Source organism: Cyphomyrmex costatus, unplaced genomic scaffold, assembly GCF_001594065.2.
Source record: "Cyphomyrmex costatus isolate MS0001 unplaced genomic scaffold, Ccosl1.0 scaffold72, whole genome shotgun sequence".
Taxonomy (NCBI): Eukaryota; Metazoa; Arthropoda; class Insecta; order Hymenoptera; family Formicidae; genus Cyphomyrmex; species Cyphomyrmex costatus.
In genome coordinates, this window is record NW_017280289.1 from 332,136 (window position 1) to 359,560 (window position 27,425).

The following is a 27,425-nucleotide window of genomic DNA, read 5'->3' on the forward strand; positions in this document are numbered from 1 at the left end:
ATCGAGCCGCATTCACCCAGAAACTCGGCCAAGAAGCATGCCGCGCGCGATGCGGGAGAGAAAACGTAATAATTACGCAGGCGATCAAACGTTCCTTAACGTCGCGAGCGAATGTCGTACGCGTGTCGTTCGTCCTGTGATTAAAAGCGCCGCCGATAATTGTTCGACTATTACGTTATTATGCGAGGGGTAATAAATTATCCCCGATAATTTCGCGATATGCCGTAACGTTACTTTTTACTAACGCCGAACGGTACGGGCGCTGCGCCTCCATCGAGGGCGGCACCTCCGATAGCAATTGCCCTCCTCGTTTAATTTCGTAATCGTCGCGGTTGACGGCGTCAGCGTGGAAAGAAAAAAAAAAGGGAGAAGGAGAGAGAAAGATTGTGCCACGGCAAAGTCTCGTGTGGTGTCTTTACCCTGAGATTATCGCGAACCGCATTTTCCTGTTTTTACAGAAAGCACGAGCAACCTTATTCGTCTCCCTCAATTACTGCATATTTTTAAAGCGGCACAAGTCTCGAAGACAGTGAACAGAGAGATAAAACGTTTATTACCGTTCTCCAGAGCAAGCCCTCTAAGAAGATATACAGAAAGAGTAAACAGTAACGTTCAAGAGGGCGAAAAACGCAAAAAAAATTAGTACGGATAAGAGCAAAATGCACGAGTAGCGTAAAAATTTGAGGACGATATTATCATATACGAGGATGAATGAAACGAAATAAAAAAGAAAAATGAAAATATAGCGAATAATATAAAATAAAAAGCGGCAAATAAATTGTGCGCAAACACGAGAAAGAGAGAGAGAGAGAGAGAGAGAGAGAGAAAATTTATCACGAGGCAAACAATCGTCCGTCTTGTCCGCAGCTTTTGAAAGTCGCTCTTATTGTTAAACGCGGAAACGCGCGTCGCGCGCGTTTCCGACGAGTCCGCGAAACTAGATTGAGGCGAAACGAGTTCGTGGAACAGCGGACTTGAAGTTACGCGCGCGCGGACTTTCCAGAAGATTACCAACTGCGTAATGACCTGTAATGATGCGTGGGAAAGCCCGTTACGTTCGGGATCGCCATTGTAACGTCGTCGCGCTCTTCCTCCGCGAGTAACTACGAATCGTAGTCACGCCGCAGGGAAGAGGGAAGGGAGAGAGAAAGAAGAGAGAGAGAGGGCCTCTCTTTCCCCGCACGTGGACGCCATCCGTTGCACCATCGCCGCCGCGGACTACCGTTATCGCGGCGATGTGACCTGCTTTTTGGACGGCCGCGTCTCCTCTTCCCCGCGCTGCCCTCCTTCCACCACGTTGCCGTTCACTCGATGTACCGGCAACGCCCGGACGAGTTAGACGCGGAAACGAAGAATGTTCACCGGCGAAGAGACGCGGTCAATTATCGAAATTGACGGAAACAAATCCCGCGTCCTAGAAAGTCACTCGGTCGCGACGGACCGGAATGCGGAAATCTCTTATTGCGCGATGAGAGATATATACGCGCGCGCGCGTGGACGTACTTCTTTTCGGCCGTGGAGCTGCCGCTGTTGCGGTGGTCCTATCGCGGCTTTCTTATCTCAATCGCAACCTCTACCAAGACGTTAAATATTCGGAAACAGCGGCGGAGCGAGAAATTACCGGCGTCGTGAATACATTTGAATAGCGGCGTATTTGATTATCGGCTAACGGAGAAGGTCGCCGCCGTGTTACGTAACGACGTCACGCGTCTCGTGCGAGAGTACGACATATATAAATTGAATTAAATATAAAAAAAGAAAAAAAAACACGCGAGTGTGTGCGGGACGCGTGTCGCGATTCCCGCGATGGCTTCCCGATAGAGCGCTCTAGCGGGGCGACCGTGACGGTTTCCGCGGTGCACGAGTGCGATGACGTGACGCGTGCTCGCGTAATAAATGAGCGCAGGTGAGCCGCGATGACGACAAGTGCTCTAAGGTCGTGGAATGAGGAATTATCAGCCGTGCGTCTCCGATCGACCAATTATATCGTGCCGTCTCACCTTGAACGAGGCTATAAAACGAACATCGTCGTCATAGAAAAATCTCCGCTCACGCGTCACGTTGATAATGCGTCAATTTTTTTAGATAACATTTGTGCCGGATATTTTTGTCGCAAAAATATATCAATTTTTATCTTTTTTTTTTTTTTTTTCTTTGGTGGGTAATGTTTTCTTCAGATCAATTCTCACTCAGTTTTAATCGTATTACAATTAATTGTAATCACTTCAGACAGTTATCGCCGTCATACATGTTTCGTACGGCTTCACGATTATATTTACATTAATTCTCCGTGAAGCAATTAATTGTACGAATAACGTCAATATAGGGGAAGATATCGCGAAATCGTAAATGTATACTTTTTACTGTCCGCTTAATCGGATCAATTGAAAAGAGCTTATTGCATAATCGTCCGTTTTTTTTTTTAGTCTTGCATTTTTTTATCGAGCGAAAAACGTCACTGGTGCTTTTTGTTAGTCGGTTTTTGCTTATATATACGTTCGCGCGTATCTCTTACGACCAGCTGGCGATCGCTCGCGCCGCTTGTTCCTTATTCAGCGACGGCGCGGTTGGAAAAGGGGGGATTCGCGGATTGGAGCAGCTGTGTGACGTCACCGGTAGTAGCTCGACACAGTGACACCGATCGCCGGCTCGCCGGGAAGAAGCGAAGCCGGCCGGTGCCGTCGGAACGATTCCCCCGTTTTCGTTCGTTGTAATTGTCATTGGTAAACAATAATGACACAGACACGCGGAACCTCGTACTTTCACTTCTCCGAGAGCACATCCGCTCTCCGCGATGGAGATCCTTTTCTAGAGACGGTCGCTCTCGCAACAACGAGATAAGTTGCGAAGATACCGCGTCAGCCTGTTTATGAAATCATCGTGGTCAACGGTTGGAAAACAACCGTCAGAAGTGGCAAAACACTCTGGAGTAGCTATAAACAATCTGTTGCATTAATAACAGATGCATAAAACGTGACGTTGATAAAGATGATGAGGAAAATATCGCTAGATTGATATCTTTGTACATGTCAGTTGAAGATTAATCAATTTGACAAGAATGTACGATATATGTATACGCTATTTAATACACCTGCCGCGAAACGCTGAAATAATGATAAGAAACTGATTACTTAGTATTTAAGAATACTCGATGATTAAGCGTCTTTAATTAATTTTCTGTAAAATCTTTATTTCAAGTTAATCTCCGTTTTTATTTAAATGTTACATAGAATCGCTAGCGCAAAATAAAATTCTGTGGATACAACGCGTCAAAACAGCTCTACTAATATTTCACGTGGAAGAAAAAAATCCGATGTACACTTATATTATATATCTGCCTTTGTTCGTTATTTCGAAAACATATTAACAGGTGATTTGCCACGAGCAACTTATACACAACGAAGCATCGATCAAACGCATGCCTTATCGCCTTGAGAGATAAGATGTCGCGAAGATGTCACGAGTTTCGCCGAATGACAATAACAAAGTTGAAAAAATATATCTGCAAGAAATTGTAGTTTTGTATTCGCGACACAAAAATACCCATTTTTTTTTTTATTTAACATTTTTATTAACTCATATTTATTTTTATTTTTTTTAGGAAAATTAATTGAAATTCGTATTATATAATTAATTGAAAAAATAAATTAGATTAAAGAGCTATTTTTTAAATCAATATTTAAAGTGTAGATAATTTTTAATAAAACAACCCGCGTTTACGTATATTAAATGACGCGCAGTGATCAGTTTTTATTAAGCTAACTTATAATGTAAATATATAAATACGAAGTATATATATTACATTGAGATGAGTATTTTATAAATTTATTTTATCTCTTACTGATAACGCGATCGAGATAGAATTTACTCCGGGTACACGCACTCTTAACCTATGCTGCAAACTATTGTTTTTATTCTCGGTGGGTGAGTCCGCACGTTCGGATGTCCTTTGTTCAGATCTTATCTCGTGTAGGATTATCAATCTTTGCGTGAAGACATTGCACCGTGGCATTGACATGTTATCAGAATTGCGTGCGTACGAGTCTAATTGGCGACCTGACACAAAAGATAACGAGCCTCCCGTCGTCATCCTTGGGACAGAAGTCCTTGAAACGGGGGGGGGAAAAAATAAATGTATATTGAAAATCTGCTTTTCCTTCGCGTCCCTTTTCATTGCCGCGAGAAACGGAAATTGAAATTGCTACTTCGGTCGCGCCGCTGTGATGAACGGTGGAGTTTAAAAATAACTCCGTCAGGTAATTGCCCTGCGAGAGAGCAGCGGTATAACGAGAGACATATGAGACTTCAATGTCAGGCCGTTACGCCACTGCACATGGGTTGCACAGATAAGAGAACTTCTATTCTCGCGGGGCAGGAAAGGCACTTCAGACAGTGTGTTGAGCAAGTAAGGTACTTTATCGATTTGTCAGATACAAATCTCGCGGCGCACGCAGCGGGTAAACAGGAATGACGTTAACGCCGAGTATCTTGTTGCTGTCCGCGCGGCTTCTTATTTTGCTTACGTCGAGAACGCTTCTAAGCGCGCGTATTACGTATACTCGTTTAATCGATCGCATCCTCTCCCGCGAATTGACTGCTCTATCACTACAGTTATGATACATCGATGAAATGAGTTTTCATGCGTTATACGCAGGATATGGCTCTCGAACGCGAGCGGTTAGGATCGATGAAGACTTAGATAGAAATATATTCGACAAATTACTATCGACTTGTCCTCTCATGGCACAAAGAATGATTTTTCTTGCAATTATCTTACACGTAACGCTATAGTCTTACAAATATCTATGGATGAAATACTTGAGACGCGTTTTTTCTTATCAACTGCGCCTTATCTCCCGCATTTTATGTTGTAGAAATGTTTAGATTTATTAGGAATGACCGACTGCGAGCGAATATAAACTTGAAATAGTAGTTCAAATAGCTATCGAGTCAGAGTCCTGATACTATCACACTTGAGCAATAAAGCAGAATTTATCGGGTAAATATTGTTTTTCGTGTACAATTCAAGTTGAATAATGTGTGTATTTATTAGCTGTAAGAAAGAGATAAACGATTTACTCTTCTTATTGTTAGAAGGAATATGTAATTGTCATCGCACGTAACACGCTATGTATCCGCGATCAATCATAAATATAGTTTAAAAAATTTTTCTACGATCGATTTCTGTCGTGAGCAGAATCTCGCTATAACGCGTGAAAATATATCGCTGCCAGCATCAATATGGAGCCGATACTTTATATTCAAGGGTTTTTAATTATTCTGATGAAATTTCCGAATATCGATTGAATCTACAAACACTAAATCATTTGTGATGAAAGCTACCTGTAACCGATCATCATAAATATGGAAACAAACTCGTGAAAATGGATAGCTAATCTTTCTCTAAATTTTCTTCTTGACAATACAGTTTAATTGTCAAATTGTAACTATATTTAGTCTAAATCCTAAGTAAGTTTTAATTGCTTTTTAGTTCGAATGAAAAATGTATCACTGTTCGTCGAAATCGATGAGTCATTTTCTACGAATAGTATTTGATAGTCTGCAAAGGACAGACCTTATTAGAAATAATAATGAATCATCGCATTGTATACATATATTACATATACTACAGCTCAGAAAAATATTTGTGTTTGATTACTAATTATAATTAAATTGTTGTGATTAAAAATCAATATTTTTATTTATTTTTCTCGAATTGTAACAATAATTTTTTTTTTTAGCTCTTAGAAGATTTTATTTTCGATATCAACATATTCTACTAAATAATTTCTCGTAACTAAGCATTTATATTCTGAAAGGATTCGTAATTTTTTCACACACAAATAGTACAGTTAAAAATATATAAAATAGTTAAATATCTCAATTACAAAATATAAGAAAGGAGCATACAGAGTCAACGCTAGTTATTGTTACGATCAATCTTTATAAAATTCTTACGTAAAATTACAAAATAAATGTTTCGAACTTTCAAATCAGGTCATCTTGGGTATTTAAAATTACAGTTTAATTAGAATCTAAAATTTACATCAAAATTAGCGTGTCTAATAATTAATAATTATTATTTGAAATTGATTGAAAATACGTTTCAGTGACATGTCAATTTGCGTGTTGCAGCGATTGTCAAACGTTTTTTTACTCCGTGATTTAAATACATTAAAACTCGGTAGAATAATTGTGTCAGTATCAAGATTTCTTCTCTATATTAACATTAGCGCGAGAAAGAGCGGCCAGCCGGCGGCTCTTCTCTCGAGAGGAATCCTTGATGCAACCTCGTAACAGAGCTCCGCGGCTTTGTCCTTTCCCGTGATTGGTAGAATCCGCCGGCCGGCTGTTCCTAGATTCTCGCGCGGCCGCTTTCCTAAGCGCTCGTTACTCACGTTCAGGTGCAGCCTGCACGTGGAAACCCGATTATACGCAGTTACGCCATGAGTGGGAATAAAAGCGGCGCGGCGCGGCGCGGCGCAGCACGCCGACGACGACAACGAGGATTGAACCCCGATCCCTGACGGAACAAAGAAATCCTTGAGATATAGGCGCGACGGAGATAGCGGGTACGCGATTCGCGTTGTTCGTGCCCCCCTTAGATAAGCCGCCGCCGGCGAGCCTCGCGCGTCGATTAGACGCAATTAGATGGCTCTCTCATTCGATCGCGGCGAGATTTGATTATTTTCACCGAGAAAACTTGTTGCGTATTATAATGCGATTTCGCGTCAGACAGAGTTAGTTACGGCGAGTTGTTGACGTGGTGATTATCGCGGACAGTTTTGGTCCCGCTTTTACTATAGAGAAACGCAATAAATGATCGTATGTACACATGTATTACAAATAAGTCGCGAATGGAGGTCTAACATGGAGATATCTTCCTATAATATCATTATGGGTACAGGCAGTGTAAAAATAACAACACTTAATTTAACCTATACGTGCTCCGCGAATTATGACGTAAAGCGCGTCTTATATATTCGCGTGTATCATCTCGATCTCAAAATTGTCGGGAATTCTTGAAAGTCAGCGCGATAACTGCAATTAATGGCTTTCACGTGTAGTATATTTCGCCGTGGAATTGTTCGGAAAAATCTTAGGAACACGGAAATTCATCTGTCAACCGACGCGTCTCCGTCCGCGGGATAATGTCTACATTATGTCTGCAGATAAGATGTTTTTGACTGAGGAGACAACGATGAGAGAACGTTTCGTATGACGAGTGGCACCTAAGACTATTTTAATTGTCGGAGAATAAAATTTCTATTTAAATTGAATAAACTTCCGAGATATTACTTGTGAATAAGTTTCAGAATTATATAAATTAAAATATCTCGAGATTGCGTAGTCGGCTCGCCTTATCTTCGTGTCTACATTATTATATAATCGGTACAGTAAAAGTAAAAAAAGAATCGTATTATCTATTAGATAATTTCATCTAGCAATTCAATACCCGTTGGAAATTCTTTGTCCACATATTTTGCAATGTGCGCTGCAGTTACGCGTGTTACAGTGTAATGCCGAAGCTAAAATATCAGGCGTTTTCCAACAGTCGATTGTCGCACTTTCCGCGATGATGATCGTTTCGTGACTTGTTTGTACCGCGGAATAATTTAACGCCGCGAACAAGGGAGAGGTCCGATCAATTTAAAGCGTCGCTGAAGAACAAAGGGAAACGTGACTTATCTGCCAAGGAGATACCGTCACTGATGACAAGGTACACGCGCGTCGAAAGAGCAACTGATTCATCGGCACGCAATGGCTCGCCGCGGCAATGACAAAGGTCATCCTTGAACCGCGGTCCCTATTTGGCTGGCGGATTCTGAACTGGTCCTTCGCGAAGACATCCCCACATCGCGGCCTCCTTTACCTCGAAAGAAACTAGCTCCCTGGACGACGGGGTCGCCCACCACACGAGAAAAATTCTGTTTTTATCCGCAGTGGTGCCAATAATTGGTAAAAAAAAAAAAAAAAACTCGAGAGATCAGTGATACAGCAACAAAAGCCAGCACGAAACGGCCCTCCGCGATTAATTCTCCGCGATTAATTAACTTCTCACGCGGGTGACGTAATGCTTGTTTGGTTAATAACTATTACTTAGTTTCGGTGGGATATGCTTCTATTATCATTATAATGAAGGCGGTTATTGATGGAAATTTCGAAGGGATAAATTATGCTCAGGAATTCAGCGCATTATGTTGTTATTACGAACTTGATAAAACTAGACAAGTTTTACTAGATAATTCATACAGAATTAGTGTCAGTGTCGTGAGAAAGAAATAAATTTAATAAATAGCAAATGAAAAAACTGTGTGAGTGATGAATAATATGAGTATAAGTATAAGCAAGAAAGATATCGTATTCCGTCAAAGTGGATGTTAACGTCTAATAATATGTGAATCTTAAATTTAATAAAGGCAGCATGAATGGTATTAACGTCACACGTGCTAGACACGATGTAACACTTTTCAAAGAAAAGTTTAAGCGAAGTTGAATTTAAAAGATTTGTTTGTTCCACAAATAAAGTCTACTATACGAATAAAGGCCCTCTACTTGGCAGGCAGAATCGCCTCGAATTAGAAATAAACTAGACGGCATGTGTGCATCAATTACGTAATAACGCAATTCACGTGTGAATTGTACGAAGACCTCGCGTTTGTACGAGCATCCTCGAAAGAAAATTTCAAGCTGATCGTTATTAATAGTTTTCTTAATATATAACGACAATAGGCAAGAGTTCAAGGTAGGGCAAAAATAAAAGCGCACCAGTACAAGAGTGCGGTGCAACCTTGGCGTTGTTATGCAAGAAATGAAGCGTAAAAGCAGCATGAATGACGCCGTTGCGAGAGCTTCGGTTGGTACAGAAGAAAAGTTTTCATTGTTCGTGAGATCTGCTTGCTCTGCTCTCGTGGGCGATCGAAGCCGTGACGTCAGAACTTCTCTGTAATCCTTTCCTAACACGTCGTCACGATCTTCTCATTGGCGTCCTACGGCCTTTCCTTCTCTTTCTCCCCACGTCTCTGACGTCATCGCTTGTCGTCCGCCAACACGGGATGAAGTAAGTTTACAATAAAAGCAGAAACCCCGTTAATGAGTATCTCGTACATCCGCCACGTTTATCCGCGAATAAAGCACGCTCGTAAGTACAATACGCAGGAAACGTATCGCGCATCAGATTGCATCTAAGAAACTTGCTAGCGGCTTTTCGCGATAGACAAGGATCTACAGTTTGTTTGTTAAATCCATCCATACGAGCTGACAAAGACGTAACGTCACGCGCAATTATTATACCTCTTCCCGACACATTGCCATAATTTTATCACACATTGCCAAGTCACCGACATTGTTGCGCGTGTGTGACGTTAGCAAGCGCGATATTATTCAACATTTTGTAGAAATATAGATAACGCATACACATGCACGCGTTTATGGGTGAGGAAAAATGAAGTAATGACGTTATGAAAGTACTCTGTTTTTATGATAAACAAGTGTATAATATCCGGCCAAACACTTTCGGCGAGTGTTAATAAATTCGATATTAACTGGAGTTTTCTAACGATAAAATTTCAAAAAGTCCTTGTTTAAATAAATTCGAGTCCGATCTCGGAGTTATAAAATTTAAATTTCAAATAAATAGTTTGATTATCGTAACACTCATTTTTACGTTTGTTCCTATCACCGAGAGAGTGTTTGAAAGTCGAATTTCGAAAGGATAATTCGAACGAAGGAGGAGTCTCTAGTGTCACAAAGCTCATAATCAGAGTTTGAAAGTCAGTTTGAAAATCAGTTTTGTTCACGTAGCACTGATGAACTTTAAATCAAGCGGAAACTTGATGTTACTTCGTAATAGGAAATTTTTTAAAACTAAGTTTCATGATAATCAGATTATTTTTTTTTTTTAAACTCTATCTACCATATTGGATCTCAACTATTTAAATTTTTTCTTTTTAAACTCAGATACGCGAATAAAACATTATCAAAAATTGTAATCTAGGCCAAGTTTCGTGAAAATTGAAAGAAAGCACTTAATAAAATAAAACGGTGTGGCTCTCTAAATGATGTCCATAAAAGATTAATTTATTTAATGAAATTATAATTCTTATCTTGTAAAAATACTGTTTACCACATGACTGATGAGTTAATCAAACAAAGGGACTGGTAAAAGGCACGTTGCGTTTTTTCGCGGACATCTCGTTCGAACGAGAATACTATGAATACCAGGCGAATAGCAACACGCAAACGGAACACCGACATAAATGCCATTGCAATTTAAATGAAGCATACTTGAAGTATTTTATGCATTTAAAGTGCGGCATACCTTTCGGGAAGGTATTGTATCCAACGTTATAATAAGTAATAACATTTATAATCGTTTGTAATACGCGTTACATCTTCTTACAAGCTGTCGTCGTAAGTAATGGCAAGATACGCGCAGCTGAATCACGATCGAATAGCTAGAGAATTGCGCGTACTCGATTTATGGCCCGTATCTGAAATATGAGAATAGAAACACCCGTTAGGCCTATTCTTTGTATGCAATCAAAGGTTACGACGTTGAATGCCAAAACGTTGAGGCTTTCCCAACGTTTTGGCATAATTTCCTATGTTTGAATACTTTATACGTGATAACATTTTCGAGCGTTAACAAATATTTAGGCATAATTTGAACATACGCATGTATGTAAATAGCAAATGTGTAACATGCTTAACGTGAAAATGATTTACCGTTCAAAGAAAGTTAAATAATCAAGAGATTAAAGTGCCAAATTGAACAAATCACGAGTAATTATAAATGCTTTTTTTAAGTACAAATCATTTATTTCAGCGTAATCTGAAAATACACAGGTTTGTAGCAAACGTAACGCTTGCTTAATGAGAAAATATGAGTAATTTACTGTCCAATGAAAGTCAAATAATCGAGAGATTAAACAGCCAAGTTAAACAAGTAATTATTAATTAATCAGAAATTTGTCAATCGATGGCCAAAGTCATCGATCGAAATGTTAACCATCAGCTTTATTCGCGAATTCAGATAGCTGCGAAATTATAGGAGGACGCTGATTTAAATGAGCATCTGCACGTATACGCGAGTTATAACCAGTTTTGTATACAGAAAAATGACGTAACACACATTGCGCTCACAAAACTATCGTCAATTCCCGGCGATCAATTCGTCGTAATACGTTGCCAACGCTTTTCAGACAAAAGCGTGACGTCAGACAGGCGGCGCCGGTAGGGATAAAGGCACGTGTAAAAAACACGTCACAAAGGAAATGTCACAACGCACCTTATTCGAAACTCGCGACCGCGTCGTCGTCTAATTGTAAATGCTGACTTCGATCGGACTCCCTTTATTTTCCTTCCTCTTTTCTTGTTTCCTCGATTCAAATTCGATCATATCCCGTTACGTCGATCGAATCTCAGCGCATTCTTCGATTCGGGTCACGACTCCGCGTACGCGGCTAACTTTTTGCTGACATATTCTTAGATCATATACTCTCGAGTCGTGGAACTCGAATTCCTCGCGAACGGATCTTCGAGCGATGACAATCCAGCGCAGTTCCGCAAAATTGAATGAGGTATTCGAGATATTATGAAGAAAACACTCGCGTTTCCTCCTCGAGCTCCTCCCGTTGCATTATATATTCTCGCGTTACCTGACCTATCTAAGTTTAAAAAAAAAAAAATACTGTTATAAACGCGTCCGCGGCCTTTTTGTCATCGTCTGTGCGTTACTAATCGCATCCTGTTAATGTGAATGAACGTTTAAAGCATGGGACTTCCGGTCGTTGCTGTAAATAGCGTGAAGACACTTATTTGAAAAATTAGTACTTTCACGAGCGTTTCTACATAAATATTAATTAGTATCTCTCGTGAGAGAGAGAGAGAGAGAGAATGGTATACATCGCGCGGAAACGATGGCAATGTAATAAACAATCGCGTTCACTTTCTATCGTATAACCAATTGCTCAGAAATACCCGGATTAGTGGCAGGTTTTTTTTTCTTTTTTTTTTCTATAGAAACGCATTCTCTTGGTTACGGCACAAAAGTTCGGCGAAATCGCGAGATCTCTTCCACTTACACAGTCCGTTACAAGCGTACTTTTATACTCGGCCGGCTTGACTTTACAGTTATCATTGTTTTGAAGGAATGCGGCAATTCCTTTCTTGTTCCACGGCAACCACGTCGTGGATGTAGGACCCGGCACGACCAAACCCGGAAAGTCCTCGATTGATTTGTGTAACGATTCGATATTCCGATTCCTTGCGCGGATACATTTTGCCGTGTGATTAATCGCGCGCGGAGTAAGACTGTAAAAGATCGGGACACGCTAATGGTTAGTTTCGCAGGTGTTCCAACAGAACGTCTATTAGACGAATGTATGATGAATCATTCTCTTGATATGCGAGAACGTGAAAGAAAGATCGAAACGCGGAATTACGAAGAATATGAACAGTTTAAATACACGCGTGCTGAAATTTGAGAGAACGAAACTTTTAATTGTGAATTGGAGCAAATCGTGATATCGTAATTATTGAATACGAGGAGTTATTTTTAATTATTATATATTTTAATGTTTATATACATTTTGTATGGAACGTACAGAGAGTTATTGTTTTAAGAGAGTCTACAATTTTGATATAACGAATATTGCTATATAAATAATATCGAAATTCGCGTATTGCTATACATAATGTTGCGAAATAAATATTTTCAGTATTCATACATTCGGTTAGATATATATAACATTAAAATTTTTTATATATTTGTGTTGATACTGATGTTGCATAATATGGAAATTCTGTAAACCTTTTAATGTATAACATAATTGTTAAGGGGAAGATCGGATAATTCTCTGTAAGTTTTTTCGAAATTTCATTTTCTTATAAACGGCAAAAATTAAATATAATATGTACAGATAATATGAACATTATTCCTATACTAAAACAATATTTTAATTGATTAGTAATCACATAATCTCCTAAGATGATTACAATCAATTATACACTCTTTACTCGGATCGCAATGTGTCCTTCTTCTCTTTTATATTGATTATCATTGTTGGTTTTATTAATTTGACTCAGATTTAGATTGCGCTTTGTAAGATTGACTCACGTGAGATTTCAATAAGTTCTCTAGACTAACGTTCGTCAATAATCAGGGATCTTATAATAATAGCGATGCAGCATCTTAATAAAAGACTTGCGCAAGGTTTTGTATTATACATTATATACTCTCAAGATTTACTGGCCTTTATAATTTTTATTTAACATTGATAATGACCCGATCGATGTCGAAACGTTTGTGTGTAAGTAATCTATTGCTTTATTGAACTAAATTGTTGTGGCTCGTCGCCCTTGTTATTGTCATTACTAATTCAATTTTAATTGCATTTTTTAAAAAACTAAAATAGTCAAAATTTTTATACATTTTAAAATGTCATTGTATTTACTTGTTTTTGTAAATTAGAGAATAGTATCGGATAAAAATATATTTAAAGAAAAACATATTTTTTTACCTCCACTATTGTCTCTGGAGGGTTTTGATGTCATCTTCTGCCCTGCTTCAATAGCTTTTAATCTATCCTAATGTAGGTACTTTTTCGGAACCTATATCGCTCACTTGTCTCTCTTTTATTGTCATTTCCTTGTTTCTTATTTTCTATAGTTAATATCATATCCTTTTGTTTCCATGTGTCTTGTATCCTTTTTATATTCACCTAGAACAAAATATAGCTGTCTGAAGCCTCGTTAACTATTTAGGACTATCCGATATCGTCCATCACCTTATTGTCAGATACCACCTGAAAGATGCGTAACGAAAAAACAGTGTATGGAACGAACAGTTTTGAAACAAGAAAGATTTGATACCCATAATAAAAAAAAAATAATTAGTGCTGTTTGTATTAATTGAATTAAAAACGAAATTCGATTTATATTTAATGTATAAATATTACACGATAAAAAATGCATAATCCTGATAAACAATACTACTTTTATTCTTAATATGGAAAGATTTCGGCTCTCATGTACGATGGATTTGCCAATGACTTGACAAATGTTGTCATACACGTCTGAAATTTTAAACAATCTTATTCGATACTATCTGGCCTTCTTTTACATTGTAAAATTTTTGTAATGTAAGGAGCAATCATAACGAATTGAACAATATATTTACTGAAGTATTTTATTTATTGAATTTTTCTCAGCACTGGTTTATTCCAATTACTGTTGCAAAATATTCACGAAGGCCGAATTCATTTATGAAGGCATAATATGGACGGGTAGCGAAATTTGCGTGCGGGAAAACGAGCGACAAAGTGTAATTATTGTTAAATATGGCGTTGTGCGTGGCAATGTAACCGATGGAATAGTAGGTTAATAATAATGGCGAAGGATAATAATGCCAAATATCCGGTTAAACAGGTTGTATTAACCCGTTCAATCACGCGCTGTTTACTCGCGACGATTATAAACACACAACGGCTCGTCGTAAATTCAATAATTTAATTTCACGGTGCGCACCTATGGAGGTTTCATTAAGCTGTAGGAAAGTTAGCTAAGAAACTAAATTAACTATTTCAATTTCGCTTGATATATATTCCTCGCCCATTCTAATCTCTGTGTATTTAATGTTAAATGTACCATTTCTTATTGTGCGACGTTAAATCATTTCATTCTGTTATTATAACTAAAGAAAATTAAGGCGGTCGTATCCAGAGTTATATACACGCGCGATGAAATAAATACACGAAGTCTCGGTAACGGTTCAGCTTAAACCTGTTGAGTATCAGTTTAATTTCGTTATCTTCGCAATCAGAGATACTCTCTATTTTGCATTTGTGAGCGATTTGTTCGAAAGCTATAAACTCATCTCGTTAAGAAAGATCTGTCGAGACTTTGTTCTCAAGATCGTTTTTAATGCTCTTTAAGGTGATTACGTACTTGGGATGCGACCGAACGCATACGACTCGATGGCATTCGCAGCAGAGATTTCGCTCGTCAATCTCTCGCTAAATTTAATCACGACGCATTTTATTATTGCTTAAGTACAAATCTCGTTGCTCAAGCGAGGCAGGCGATTTGGCCGTTGCAACACGCTCGGTGTAGCGAAACTCCGCGCGCCGCTGCCGCGCTTTAGGTGTACTTGTGAAATGAAGCAAAATGCACTTTCACCTAACCGGCGCGTTGCGTTTCGCAACCTCCCCGCGCTCCCTGCCGCGGCATCCTCCTCCTACTGTCGTGTCTCGACGGGCCGTCGAACGAAAGCAATTCCGTCGCGACGGAATGCCTTCTCCTGCGGCGTCCTAATTGTCGCACGACGACCGCGAACTGAATTTCGCCGCGTTCACGCCTTTTACCCGCGCTCTCCAACACTTTCGACTTCGTCGTTTCACGAACAAGAGTTCATCCGTACTGCGCGTCTCGCTTCGTACGAATGCACTCTCGCTTGGCGCATACGTGCGAAAAATCGCTCGGTGAAAGCTCGGTGATTGAAATATCCATTACGCGAGAATGGCACGCAAAATCGGAAGCGGTGTCGTGCGAAGATTAAGACGGCGATTATTTCCAGCGCGGTTTTGGATTTCGACGCCGTGAGTATCCGGAAATAATCTCTCTCGGTGTCTCCTTGCAACGACGAACGCGGGTGAATCAGCACGAGATACGTTTCAGCGTCGACTTGCAATTTTTACACACGTTAATCTCGATCCCCGCAGTTTATGCCCGGTTTTAATGTGGATTTGAACTTTAAATAAACGTTAAAGCAGCATGTTGAAAATGGGTCGATTTCTGCAGCTCAAAAAGATGTAATTAAAAGAGATAGTGTTTTTTTTTTTTTTTTTTTTTTTTTTGGAGATTTTGACCTGTATATTAATTATTAAAAAGTTTGTGGCATTTGGAAAATACCGTGGAAAGTAAGTAAAAAAATATTAAAAAATCATTTTTTTCAATATAATCTTATCGTATTCGGAAGGTCAAAATGTACGAAAAACGTTATTTCTTTTACTTGCATCTTTTTTTTAGGCAGAAATCTTTCTCTTTTTAATATTCTCCTTTTATTCTAGAGTATACGCATCTTATATTTGTATTACCTTTTAAGCACCTAAGATCCAGCTCGACCGTTAAAGGCAATTTCTTATTGGTTGTGTACGGTCCCTGTAAGATCGAGTATTTAAATATCGATTACTTTTTAAACTTCAATTTCAGTTCAACTTATCTTTTACCTTTTTCTTATTCTAAGAATTAGAAGAGGATAAAAGAGCAAATCACGCATCGAGATTAAAGTTAATCTACACTAATGGAAATGGACATCAGAGGCTGACGCAACGCCGCCGCTAAGCCAGCTGTCTTTCGCGATTGAAGTTCTCCCGCGAACGGTCGTGCGGACGAAACGTCGTCGTCGCGGGTTTCGTGCCGCCCCGTCTAATGCACGTGTAATCGGGACGTGCAAACAGCCGGGTTGTGCGCGGCCGGGAATCGCCGTTTCTTCCTTGGGAGGCGCCGGATGCACGGAGCTTAGACGAGAGGAGGCGAAGAGGTGAGGTAAGGTCGTCGACTCGCGGCGGTCGCGTGGATGATGATACGGGGCGCGTTATTGCCGCCGCGAGCATCGAGCGCGATATCGCGCGGTGCGACGAGGGGACGGACGGAGGAAAGAAATTCGAAAGTGGCCGGTGAAAGTGTTGGAGTGCGCGGCTTGCACGAGCACGTGGCTTGCAGCGTCAGCGAGCGTGGCGCGCGGCTCACACGAGCGGACTTCCTTCACTCTTCCACCTCGTCGTTCTTCTCTCATCTACTATACCTTCACCTGTCGTCGCTTCCTACTCGCGCTGCAGTCCCGGATCAATCCACCACCGGACGACCTTTGTACTTTCCCTCTGTCCCCTGACCTTTGAGTCCGGCCGGTGGATCGAGGTGAGTGGGTTCAACCGGAAAAACGGCTCGGAAGCCGTTCTGAATAGCAAAACCCGTTTGGTGGAACAGTCGGTTTTGTTCCAATCACTCCTGATTTTTCCTAATCTCTCCTCTTTTTCTACCAAGCTCTTCTGTATATTGTATTATAACCGCGTGCCCCAAGGCGCATCTCATGCGCGTCTGCGTTCACTAGATGCCGCGGGAAATAATGCATCGCCATTAATATTGTAACGCGGGAAGAGAGTAGATCGTAGCCGCGATATATATTCCGTATAAAGCATAACGGCGAGGAAGAACAGCGGTAAACGAATATCCGACGCGCGGAGTGTACGATTACAAAAGATTTTTTTTTTTTTTTTCACATTATTTGCTCCACTACTCCGAATCTTGCGCTCGATCAAAACAGTATCGAATTCAGCTTCCGAGATTCGAAACGTCCGAAAGTCGGGCAAAGAACTGCTGGCCGTCCGGCTTCTACGATTTCGCATGATATCATAACGCGAACATTGCGAACGTCGCGAGAGCGCAGATATAATCCGCGTATCGAATAACGCTTGGCAGCTGCATATATTTTAACAGCTGATGGCTGTGAAACGCATCAACGTCGGTTATTAATGCCTTAACGAGAACGCAGTAGATCCCGAAACGTAAAGTTCTCACTTTTCATCGACCGATCCGGTCGCTTTATCGTTTATGTTACTGCAAGATTTCTTCGACGGCAATCGTTAAGCAATGTAATCGCGGTGGTGGGTCCGGGGGATTTTGCGTTTTTACAGTGGAAAATGAATCTGCGATCGTGCATTAATTGAAACTCTGGCGGAAAAACCGAATTTTCTGATTGAATTTGTTATAATTGAAATAAAATTCTTATTAATATATATGATCAGAATCTTCTGGTTGGTTCATGTTTTCAGCTAGAAATTTTTTTCAACGCAGTACTGTATTTTGCATGTTCATTCGTGCGTGATTTCTAACCCGTTCCAACAGGACTTAATTGAATCCCTCCCCCTCCCCTGCCGCGTAAAGGTGCGATTACATGATAAGCGTCAAGCATCTGCGCAGAAAGTTATTGCGCATGATTCTGAATCTTCTGATTCCCGCGCTCTTTGACGTTAAATGGTAAATTAAGAGAGATTAAGAGTTTCGATATATACTGTTCCAACATATAGGGGTAATACTAAAAATTTATACGTTATATTATATAATTAAGAGCTACAAGATTCCACTGTCAATATTGAATCCAACGCACTTCGGTAAGATTACTAAACGTACTCTCTAAATTTTTTGGAGTGGAATCTAACTTTTTGTATAAAGGGGAAAAATTGAGCTATAGTCTTGAAAAAGAGTGGCTCAAGTTTCAATCTTTGAGAATTGAGATTTCACTCTTCAGAGTGACAATTCACACTGAAAGTTGTAGAGAATATGATCACTGCGTATACCTTAACGACTCTTGATCTTCCATGTAAAGGCGCCTTAAAGCTTCAAAGCCGCGGCCAATCTCGCGCATAGGGTATCCCTTTACATAAGAGATCAAGAGTCGTTAAAGCACGCGCAGTGATCATATTCTCTACTTTTAGAGTGAATTGTCATTCCGAAGTGTGAAATCTCAGTCTTAAAGATTGAAACGCGAGCCACTCTTTTTCAAGACTGGCTTAATTTTCACTCACGTTAAAGACGCGGTATGTCACCATCGATACCCGAGTTCACTTATTGACACTATTCTTAATTAAATTTGATAACTTGTGTGCGCAAGGCGCGCGCTCGTTCGCAACGCTACTTAAGTCTATCTACACCTCTGTGCCGCGGCGGGAAAGTGAACGGGAAGCGAGACTTATGGCGGTTAATTAATCGCGGAAGGCAATCTTGATTACGCCAAATTAGTATGTGTCACAGTCTACATGATGGATATTTTGACGCTGGAATTAAAGCCGCCAGGGGAATCCCATGCTGCATGTATTACTCGTCGATTCGAAGAAGCAATTAAGTAATGGAGTTACCACGAGAGTGGCGAACGTACTATATTACATTCGCAAACATAAATCACGCATCGTAAATACATTACCTCGAATTGGATATCAAAATTAGAGGATACATCAAAACCGATATTTATACTGCGTGGTGATAAAGAAGCGATCACTTTTGCTGTTAACCGTGTAATAGAAAGTAACATTACAATTTAATAATATGTTTCCAGTCGTCAAAGTGAGATTAACGATGTGACGACGCTGACACAAGGTGGTAAGGCTCGCAAAAATGTGCCTCGTAATTTTTTGTTTAACGCAAATGCACTTGCCCCGCGATTTCTTCTGGCAAGTTTTACGCGACGTAAATTGCACAGGATAGCAGATTTCAAAGGCCAACGGTCGACGTGTGCGTAATTTTTGTTTCGAGTACTCTCTCTCGAAAGACTTTTAAAAACCGAGTCACGCGGAAAGTGATTAATCGAGAGATAGTTATGATTGATATATAGATATTATATTATATATGCATATATATATTATAATTATATATACATTAGAGAAACAACACATATTGATATGAATGTTCGACTAATTTGATGCTCTTATAACTTTCATAAAAATAAAGATACCGGGGATTAAAATTTGTTTAATCGAAATATCAGATATTATAGAACATAACGATAGTAATGTATGAAGTAGCGTACTTTCTGTGTGTATTTTTCTACGTGGAAACTTTTCTCACGGAGATATCTGAAAATCGTCACGCTTGCCATCTCGTTGGAGTACCGGCGGACTTGAAGGAATTTCTAAGGAAGCGCGGATAAATCAGCATACACGAGTGTACGTTGGATAAATTCCTTCTACGATGTACTATCTCGCGCCTCTTGCTTCTATAGCGATAAAGCTAAAAAGTCGGGCGAAATAGCCAGGAGCTATCGAAAGTAATGGATCATTCTTGTCGAAATCCTCAATTAGGATTCTTCGTAAAAAAAAGAAACGTGTGGTGTAGGTATTATCGCGTATTCGAATCTCCCTCGACATTGGAGATTATGTAATTTTCTGCAATTTTTTTTGTTCACGCAACATCTTCATTTAATTTTTCAAAAATTATTAACGACGCTATATTTAATTATTATTATTCTATGTGTAATATATGTATATATATAATAATTATTATATTGCAGTATTAAAATATTTAATCGTCAGAAATGTTTTTAGGACAATTTGACAATAACGGCGATGCTAGTTTTACAATATGTTCCATTAAATATCATGCTGCCAATTTGTTTTGAAATGGACAAAGCGAGCTACATAAAAAGTCGCAGATTCCCAAGAACAATTTAATAATACAAGAAAACATCGATACTACAAAAGGCAGATTTCTATACGTGAAACACGCTCGAATTCCAACGAGTCGCGTGTTTGCATTCGAATATATTTTGTATCATGTTCGATATTTGCGAAAATATTTCAACGTGACTCTCTGTGACGTTAACAGCTCCAAACGTAGCCGTCAACACTTTTCGAACGCAGATGTATTCGATTCGTGTGAAAATTGTATCGAAGCAAGAGTCGCACGGTATATAGACCATCGGTCCGGCGAACGATCGGCGATAAAACCGCGAATTCTGAACACGCGCGGATGGATGTATCATATAATAATGAGAATATAATGACGATGTTGCGGGCGTGGGTTAACCGCCCGCGCCTCGTCCATCGATGTCTTCGTTTCGCGTACGCGGCTGTATGTTTTACATACGCGTGTGCAAGTGACACGCATCGCGTGCGATATGTCGCAATTCGATTCCGCGAGACATGGAATTATCTCGGACTTTTTTTTCCCGTACACGTAAATTTGTCAAAAATAACTTTTGCGGCCACGGCGGGATTTCTCGACTTTTACGATTCACGCACAAAGGATTATAATATCGAAACCATTGAAAAATCTGGTAGACTCATACGATGCTTGAATTTTATTTATTTAATTATCAGTCTCTGCTCAATTTACTCTTAAGTTGATTTAATTTTTAGTTTACTCTCTAAACTCTACTCTTTCAATATACGGGATATTGTTTGAAATATGTCATATTAAGATGTAACATGATCATTATTGACATTTCGAAATACTTAAGACTATTTTTTTAAAGGCACATGCAATAAACAACAATAAATGTCATTAAATCGCACGTGAATATATATTAAACTACACGTAACGAGAAGGCCTTATCAGTTAATGCTTAAATAATATTTCGGTGTGAATTTATGCACATATTCAATTCTGTAAACAGCGTTCTGAAGAACTGAATATGTATATAAATTTACATCGAAATATTATTAAAGTACCTATAATCCAGCTTGGGACCGATAAGACTTTCTCGTTATTTAGTCATGTTTTTTGCTTTTGCACTGAAACATTTTGCGTGTACAAAACGTGATGCGACCACACGTCGCATACGAGCAAGTCGTGTTTTTGAATATAATGGAATGTATACGTATTAAATATGAATAGTTTATTGCCTATAATATCGATCGGAGCTTATATCTCTCTTCGGCATTGGAAACACATTTCCTTGCCCGATTACGACTTTGGCTGAATCGTATTTAATTCAACGACACAACAAGCACACTGTTCGCCGTCGTCAATATTCTTCGCAAACGGATCGTTTTTTCATGCAAAAATATTTCCATCGGGTGTACATCGTCATGAAGCGTGTGCGAAGGTAAACATAAACTGTCAGTTATTTGCGTTACAAATGCGACACCATCGAGCCGTAAACGCGCACAGGTGTATTAAAGCACCGAAGAAACGCATTCGTAATCGAGAAGGAAAATGGGTGTGAAACAGCTGCTTAACATCAATAACTACCCGCTAGATAAACGTACGCTAATTAGAGCGTCCGTGTTTTGTAAGAGCATTATTCTCGGCAGGAGTCTACACGGTCGCGCTCTGATTTTGTAGATGCGAAAATTCGCCGTTGAGTAACGAGACCGATGAGAAAGTCCTGCCCGTGCGTTTCATTTCGCGTGCTCCAGTTTGCGTACACACACCCCGTATATCATGCACACGTAAGATCCATCGCGAACGAGCGGCGGCTCAAGCAACGGGTCTTCTTCCTCGTAAACACTCGATGCCGGAACTCGCAATAACAGCCGCATACCACGCATACCGTGTTCAGCAAAAATTACCGAAGGCTGTCGTGCTTTTTTTTTTCTCTCTCTTTCTTTTTTGTTTCCCGTGTTACGAATCCGCGCGTGCGTACGAGACGTCCTCATATACGTGACTTTCTTGGCGTTTGCATGGCGTATCTAGCTGTTACCGCGCCGAGAGGAATAAGCGACAATTCAAGAGTATACGTGCACTTTGCCACGAAGTTACATGGCCGGAATAATGTCGGGATGCGTGTACGCGTAATCAACGTAAGTCGGTATTATCGGACGGCGGGTTCCGACAATGTCTATAAAGACGTGTCGCGTTTCTGACTCGAGCGATCTCGAGGAAGCGATTATTTGTAATTAGCTTTGCCGGCCGGGAGGGAAAGTTCCGGGATACGTTCAAAATTTCGCACTTTCTCCGCGATGTTACGCGAATACCTCCGTGTGTACGCGTGAGACGCCTTTGGAGAATCCAATCTCGAACTATCGTCGATACGTATACTGAAAGAAAAGATCGGCTGCCGTAATAATTTAGATGGAGAAATATGGCATGCACTTTTTAATTGGCTATGCAGTTTCCAATTTTTGGTTACGTTATCCATTCGTAATAACTAAAAATTCGCTGCTGCAGCTAATTAAAAATGCTGCACCAATCTTTTTTTCAATGTACAGATGCAAGATTTCGTAGGTGGATCGCATATTAATAAAAAAAACTTTCGGATGGAAAAAATATCACACGGGAATAAAGCAATATGCTACGTTCATTTGTCGGTGTTTGATACGAAGCACCTCGCGTGTAAGTTTCGTGCGGCGTTCTTAAGATTTCTCACGTTAGAGGAGAATCATTTAGAAATCTTATGGTCTTATACCGTGATCTTTGTGTAATTCTTTGTTCCATTGAAAGCTAAGCGAAATCTTTTCTATAGAAAGTAATTCGCTCATTACTACTGTTAAATTTCATTTAACAAACCAACGTGCACTGAAAGAGAAATAAAAGAGAGTATGTATGTTTGATTACTATATCTACTTTTCTGTAGAACTTTATAACCCTCTTATTACATTGTAATTACATCACACTCGAACCGCGGATCTGAATTGACCTAATCGTTCAAGGTAAATCTGGCTTTTTACGAGGGAGGTTTATTATCGTAAAAGTAAAAAATTACTTGTAATTTATTATAATTAGTTATGAAAAGTAACAAAAAGCTTCCATGTGCAAATTAACAGAAAGAGAAAATTTAGCGAATGAGTCAAAATTCGCACGGCCGTGATTCTAGCGTTAATTTTTGTAAAGTTTTGAAAAACACGTGCTCCATAAACTCCCTTTTCGAATCCGATAATTATGAAAGCTTTACCGAAAATTGGAAGAATCCGAACGAAAATGAATATTGTATGTCTTGTTTTTGTTACAGGGTACAATGAGCCTAACCAAACGTATAGACGAAATCAGGTTGCTCGAATCACGTAAGAGTGCACGACTTGCCGATCAGGACACGGATTTCGCCAGGCTTGCCGATATGGCTGGCGATCGCAAGCGAGCATCCTCCCACTCTATCGACGTACCACACGTGATGGCGTAAGTTCCTCTCTTTTTTCCCTATTACCGTCGCTTATCTGGAATACTTTTATGTTCGAGGCAGCAGATAAGGTCGAAAGTAACTATCGTCGATTGACAATAAACTTGCATCCAGACAAGCGGAATCGTCCTTTTAAACGTCGTTTGAAAGTAAAATACAGTTTCGCGGAGCGGCGCGCGACTCTTACTATTGACTCGATTATGCAAATTTCACGCACCTTCCTCGTGTGAAAGTTATTCAAGCGAAAAATTATTCATATGTTTGATTCAATTATTAACCGAACATATCCTTTTGTTTTATTTAAATAATATTTTTCAGATAAAAATGAGAGTATAACGCGGTTGTTGGTGTGTAGTTACATTATATTGTTGTTTCGTACAGTATTTTTACTTGAATATATTTTACTCGACAGTAAATACTGCACGAAACAACAGTACAATTTAATTACACACCAACTGCATTATATACCCTCATTTGCCTTAAACTTATTTATTTCAAGAATTCCCAGAAAAATTATTACACACCCTTCCGTTATTAGTATTTTTCATTTTCTCGTGCAATAATGTAAGATATAAATTTCCTAGAACGACCTGGTGCCCTTATCCCAGTCCCACCCAGCTCCCACAAACGTGATCTTCGTGAATTCATCCTACAGCAACATCTCTATATCGTAATACGTGAAGTATCAAAACAACGTGAGTATGATTTTCGTTCAACGTACATTCAATTTCGCGTTACAGTTTAGCTGATTCATTTTTTAAAATGACACAAAAATTATTAATACTAATATAAGAGATATGAAAATAGAAGTTTAACCAAATATAATGCATATGTGTGCTGTCTCCCTCTTCAACAGAATTGTAATATAGACAAATTATTTGGCCGTACGCCTTTTTCACTGTTAGACGCCTTATATGTCAAAGGTATTCTAACAATCCGACATATACCGAAGGTCATTGCCAGATGCGACGCGTTGACAAGACCTTCTCGGTATGCAAGGTTATTAGAATATCCTTTCTCCACGTCAGGCTTCTCTCTTCCGTCAAGTAATAATGACAAATAGAGGTCGACAGGTCTGTACATATTTTCTTCGCGTAAATTTTATATATATTTTATATATATATAATGTATAAAGCAAGAACGTATGGAACATCCGTTTGCCGATCGTTAGACCGTGAATCGCACCCTCACCTGTCTCTCACCTTTATACTGCACGCAACTCCCAAGAACGCTTTACGCCTCACCCCCGTTGAATGTCAGTGAATATTCGCTGTAGGGACTCTTCGGTGAGGAATAGCTGACGGATATTTTAGTAAAAAAAACCGTGCAACAATACCTTCGTGATTGCAATTTCCTGTTTGGAAGTCCTACTCCGATCGTACAATTCTTTGTGCTGTATCAGTTAAGTACTATGAATATAAATGTATAGGATGAGTCATAAATATGTTTTAAAGTTTTGTAAGAGTGTTCCCGGATACAAAGAAAAATATATTTTTATGTACATTAATACTTGATCATAATGGACACAAATAGATTTGAAACTATTTGTGACTATCGGTCCAATTCTTTTTTTCATATGTAGAAAATGATGGAGGACACTTTGAGCATTTCTTGTAAACCAAAGGAATATTCGTCTGAAATTTCGAAATGTCATTATTTGATACTACTGTATTTACGTTCATTATTTTGACAACGATGCATTGCGACTTAATGTTCGGGAATATTTACTCTTTCTTTCTTTTTCAAGAACACGTTCGAGAAATTTTAAACATATGACTCTCATTCTGTATACACACATTATATACATATCTAATATATGTACATACACGTCATAAGTCGGATAATCTGATCTTATCATTTCGAAATACTAAAATCAATACAGCATAAAGAATCGTAAGATTAGAATAAGATCTTTGAAAATATAAAATATGTGCGTATAAAATCAATTTAATTCATTCATAATTTAATACATCGTTATTTCACAATTCATAAATGAATAGACGAGAAACGATATTCTGTGCTGATAATATTACACATTTTACGTCGTTGCCCGAATTGTTTTTATATTTATTTAAATAAAATTCATTTGAACCTCGGATGAAATTGCCGTCGTGAGATCCGCTTATAAGATTACGCGATTGAAAAACAATGAAGTTGCTCGTTCCGCCTACTCTTATATGTAGCTGTCTGGAGTCTGCGACCTGCGATCCTCATCATTTGAGACGAAATTTTCTTGCTATCTCCCTTCCTCTTTATCGTCATTTCTCTGAAAAGGATAGACTGGTCGTAGCCCGGCAGGGCGACGAACTCGAAGGTTAATGACCCTCTCGACTTTTCGTTTAGTATGAGCAAAGTCGGTCCTTGACCCGAGGATCGTCTTGCAAAGGAAGAGATTCGTCCGGCGGCCGTACCGAGATGTAGTTGTCCGCAGGTAGAAAAATGTCGGTGCTTTTCGGTAGACGTATAGGTGCACACACCTGGCCCTGGCACGACCTGCCCCACGTGAAAGGAAAGGTCGTCGAAGAGAAATCGAATGCCTTTCGAATAGTGCGATGATATCGGCGACGAAAGCGTGCGCGAAACCCGGGCTACCGTTTAACGAGACCTTGTATCGTGTTCAAGGCTTCAACTCGCCGTACACAATTAATCCAGCGGATTGTACGCGAAATTATTAGACGGACGTGCATGTTACGACGTTAGTGAAACGAATCCTTCTGTCATTCGAGTTGATATTAAAATTACACGTTTGAATATTTGCAGAAAAGTGTAGTGGTATACACACTTCAAGTTTTAATTTATTTGAATATTTTTCGTAAGAGTGAAAATAACGTATGTAAATAAAACGAGATGTATTTTAAATATAAACGTTATATCACAGCACACACATTTTACATAATGAAGTTCCTTGCGGAATTTGCTCGATTCTAAATGATGGGTCTAGCATAGAAAACTCGGTTCACGTAAGTAACTTGCGCCAAGGCATTTCTCCGTTACGTTGTCGAGGCACCGTTTATTCTTTCTACCTTTCACACGCAACCGTGCACGCCGCATGGTGCAACGTGAGTACTTGCGTGTGCGGGTTTGCGATAATTGATGCCGGCAAATTGAGCAACGTAGTAGCACTCTTTCCCCCCATGACGTAATTCCGTGCACTCTCCGCGAAACGATAATCAACGTGCCGGGCGATTTTTATACCTTTTCGGCTTTCGCTCGCGATTACTTTGCTTCGAGCCGCTATACATATGTAGTTCGTAACGAGAACAATCAGGCTTCACGACGAACGAAAAGAAATTATAGCTCGCCCCATAATAATGGCCCCGACATTTTCGCATTGATATGCTTCGCTGATCTGACTCGTGTACGATTCTCTCTCACGAGATACATTTTCAGCCAGTTTGCACACGTTACTCGCTCTCGTGCATCGATAAAGAGCAAAACGCAAGCATATAGAGGGATACGAGATGGGGATCCATGATCGGTGGGACGTGCGCGGAGAAACACGAAAACGGAGAGAGAAGGACGATAGCCGCGAATAGATACGATGGGGATGTGGATAATCCAAAATATAACTTCACCGACTGAATATATAACTGCTATCTCCTCCGCCCGGTGCCACGCCAACGGGCGCAGTGAGTCAGTAGGTTAGCTTACGTAATTTTCGGACGGCAATTCTCCGCGCACCGACGAGGAGAGGCAGCCCCGACTTGCGGTGTCAGGAATTAGGTCGATCAATACTTACGCGGCCGCGCTATATAGGTCAGGTGCACTACCACGCTCCGCGTATGCGACGAGGAGCGCTGTCCCCCCCCCCCCT

The 27,425-nt window shown here is 39.8% G+C and overlaps 1 protein-coding gene across 1 annotated transcript in view; it reads left to right on the plus strand.

Moving 5' to 3' along the window:
- Positions 1–27,425, plus strand: part of Glut4EF (Glucose transporter 4 enhancer factor) — an 88,490-nt gene that overhangs the window by 22,146 nt on the left and 38,919 nt on the right. Inside the window, exon 2 of the mRNA XM_018548308.1 lies at positions 23,447–23,610. Coding sequence (XP_018403810.1) covers positions 23,447–23,610 — 164 coding nt within the window. The remainder of the gene's footprint in view (positions 1–23,446; positions 23,611–27,425) is intronic.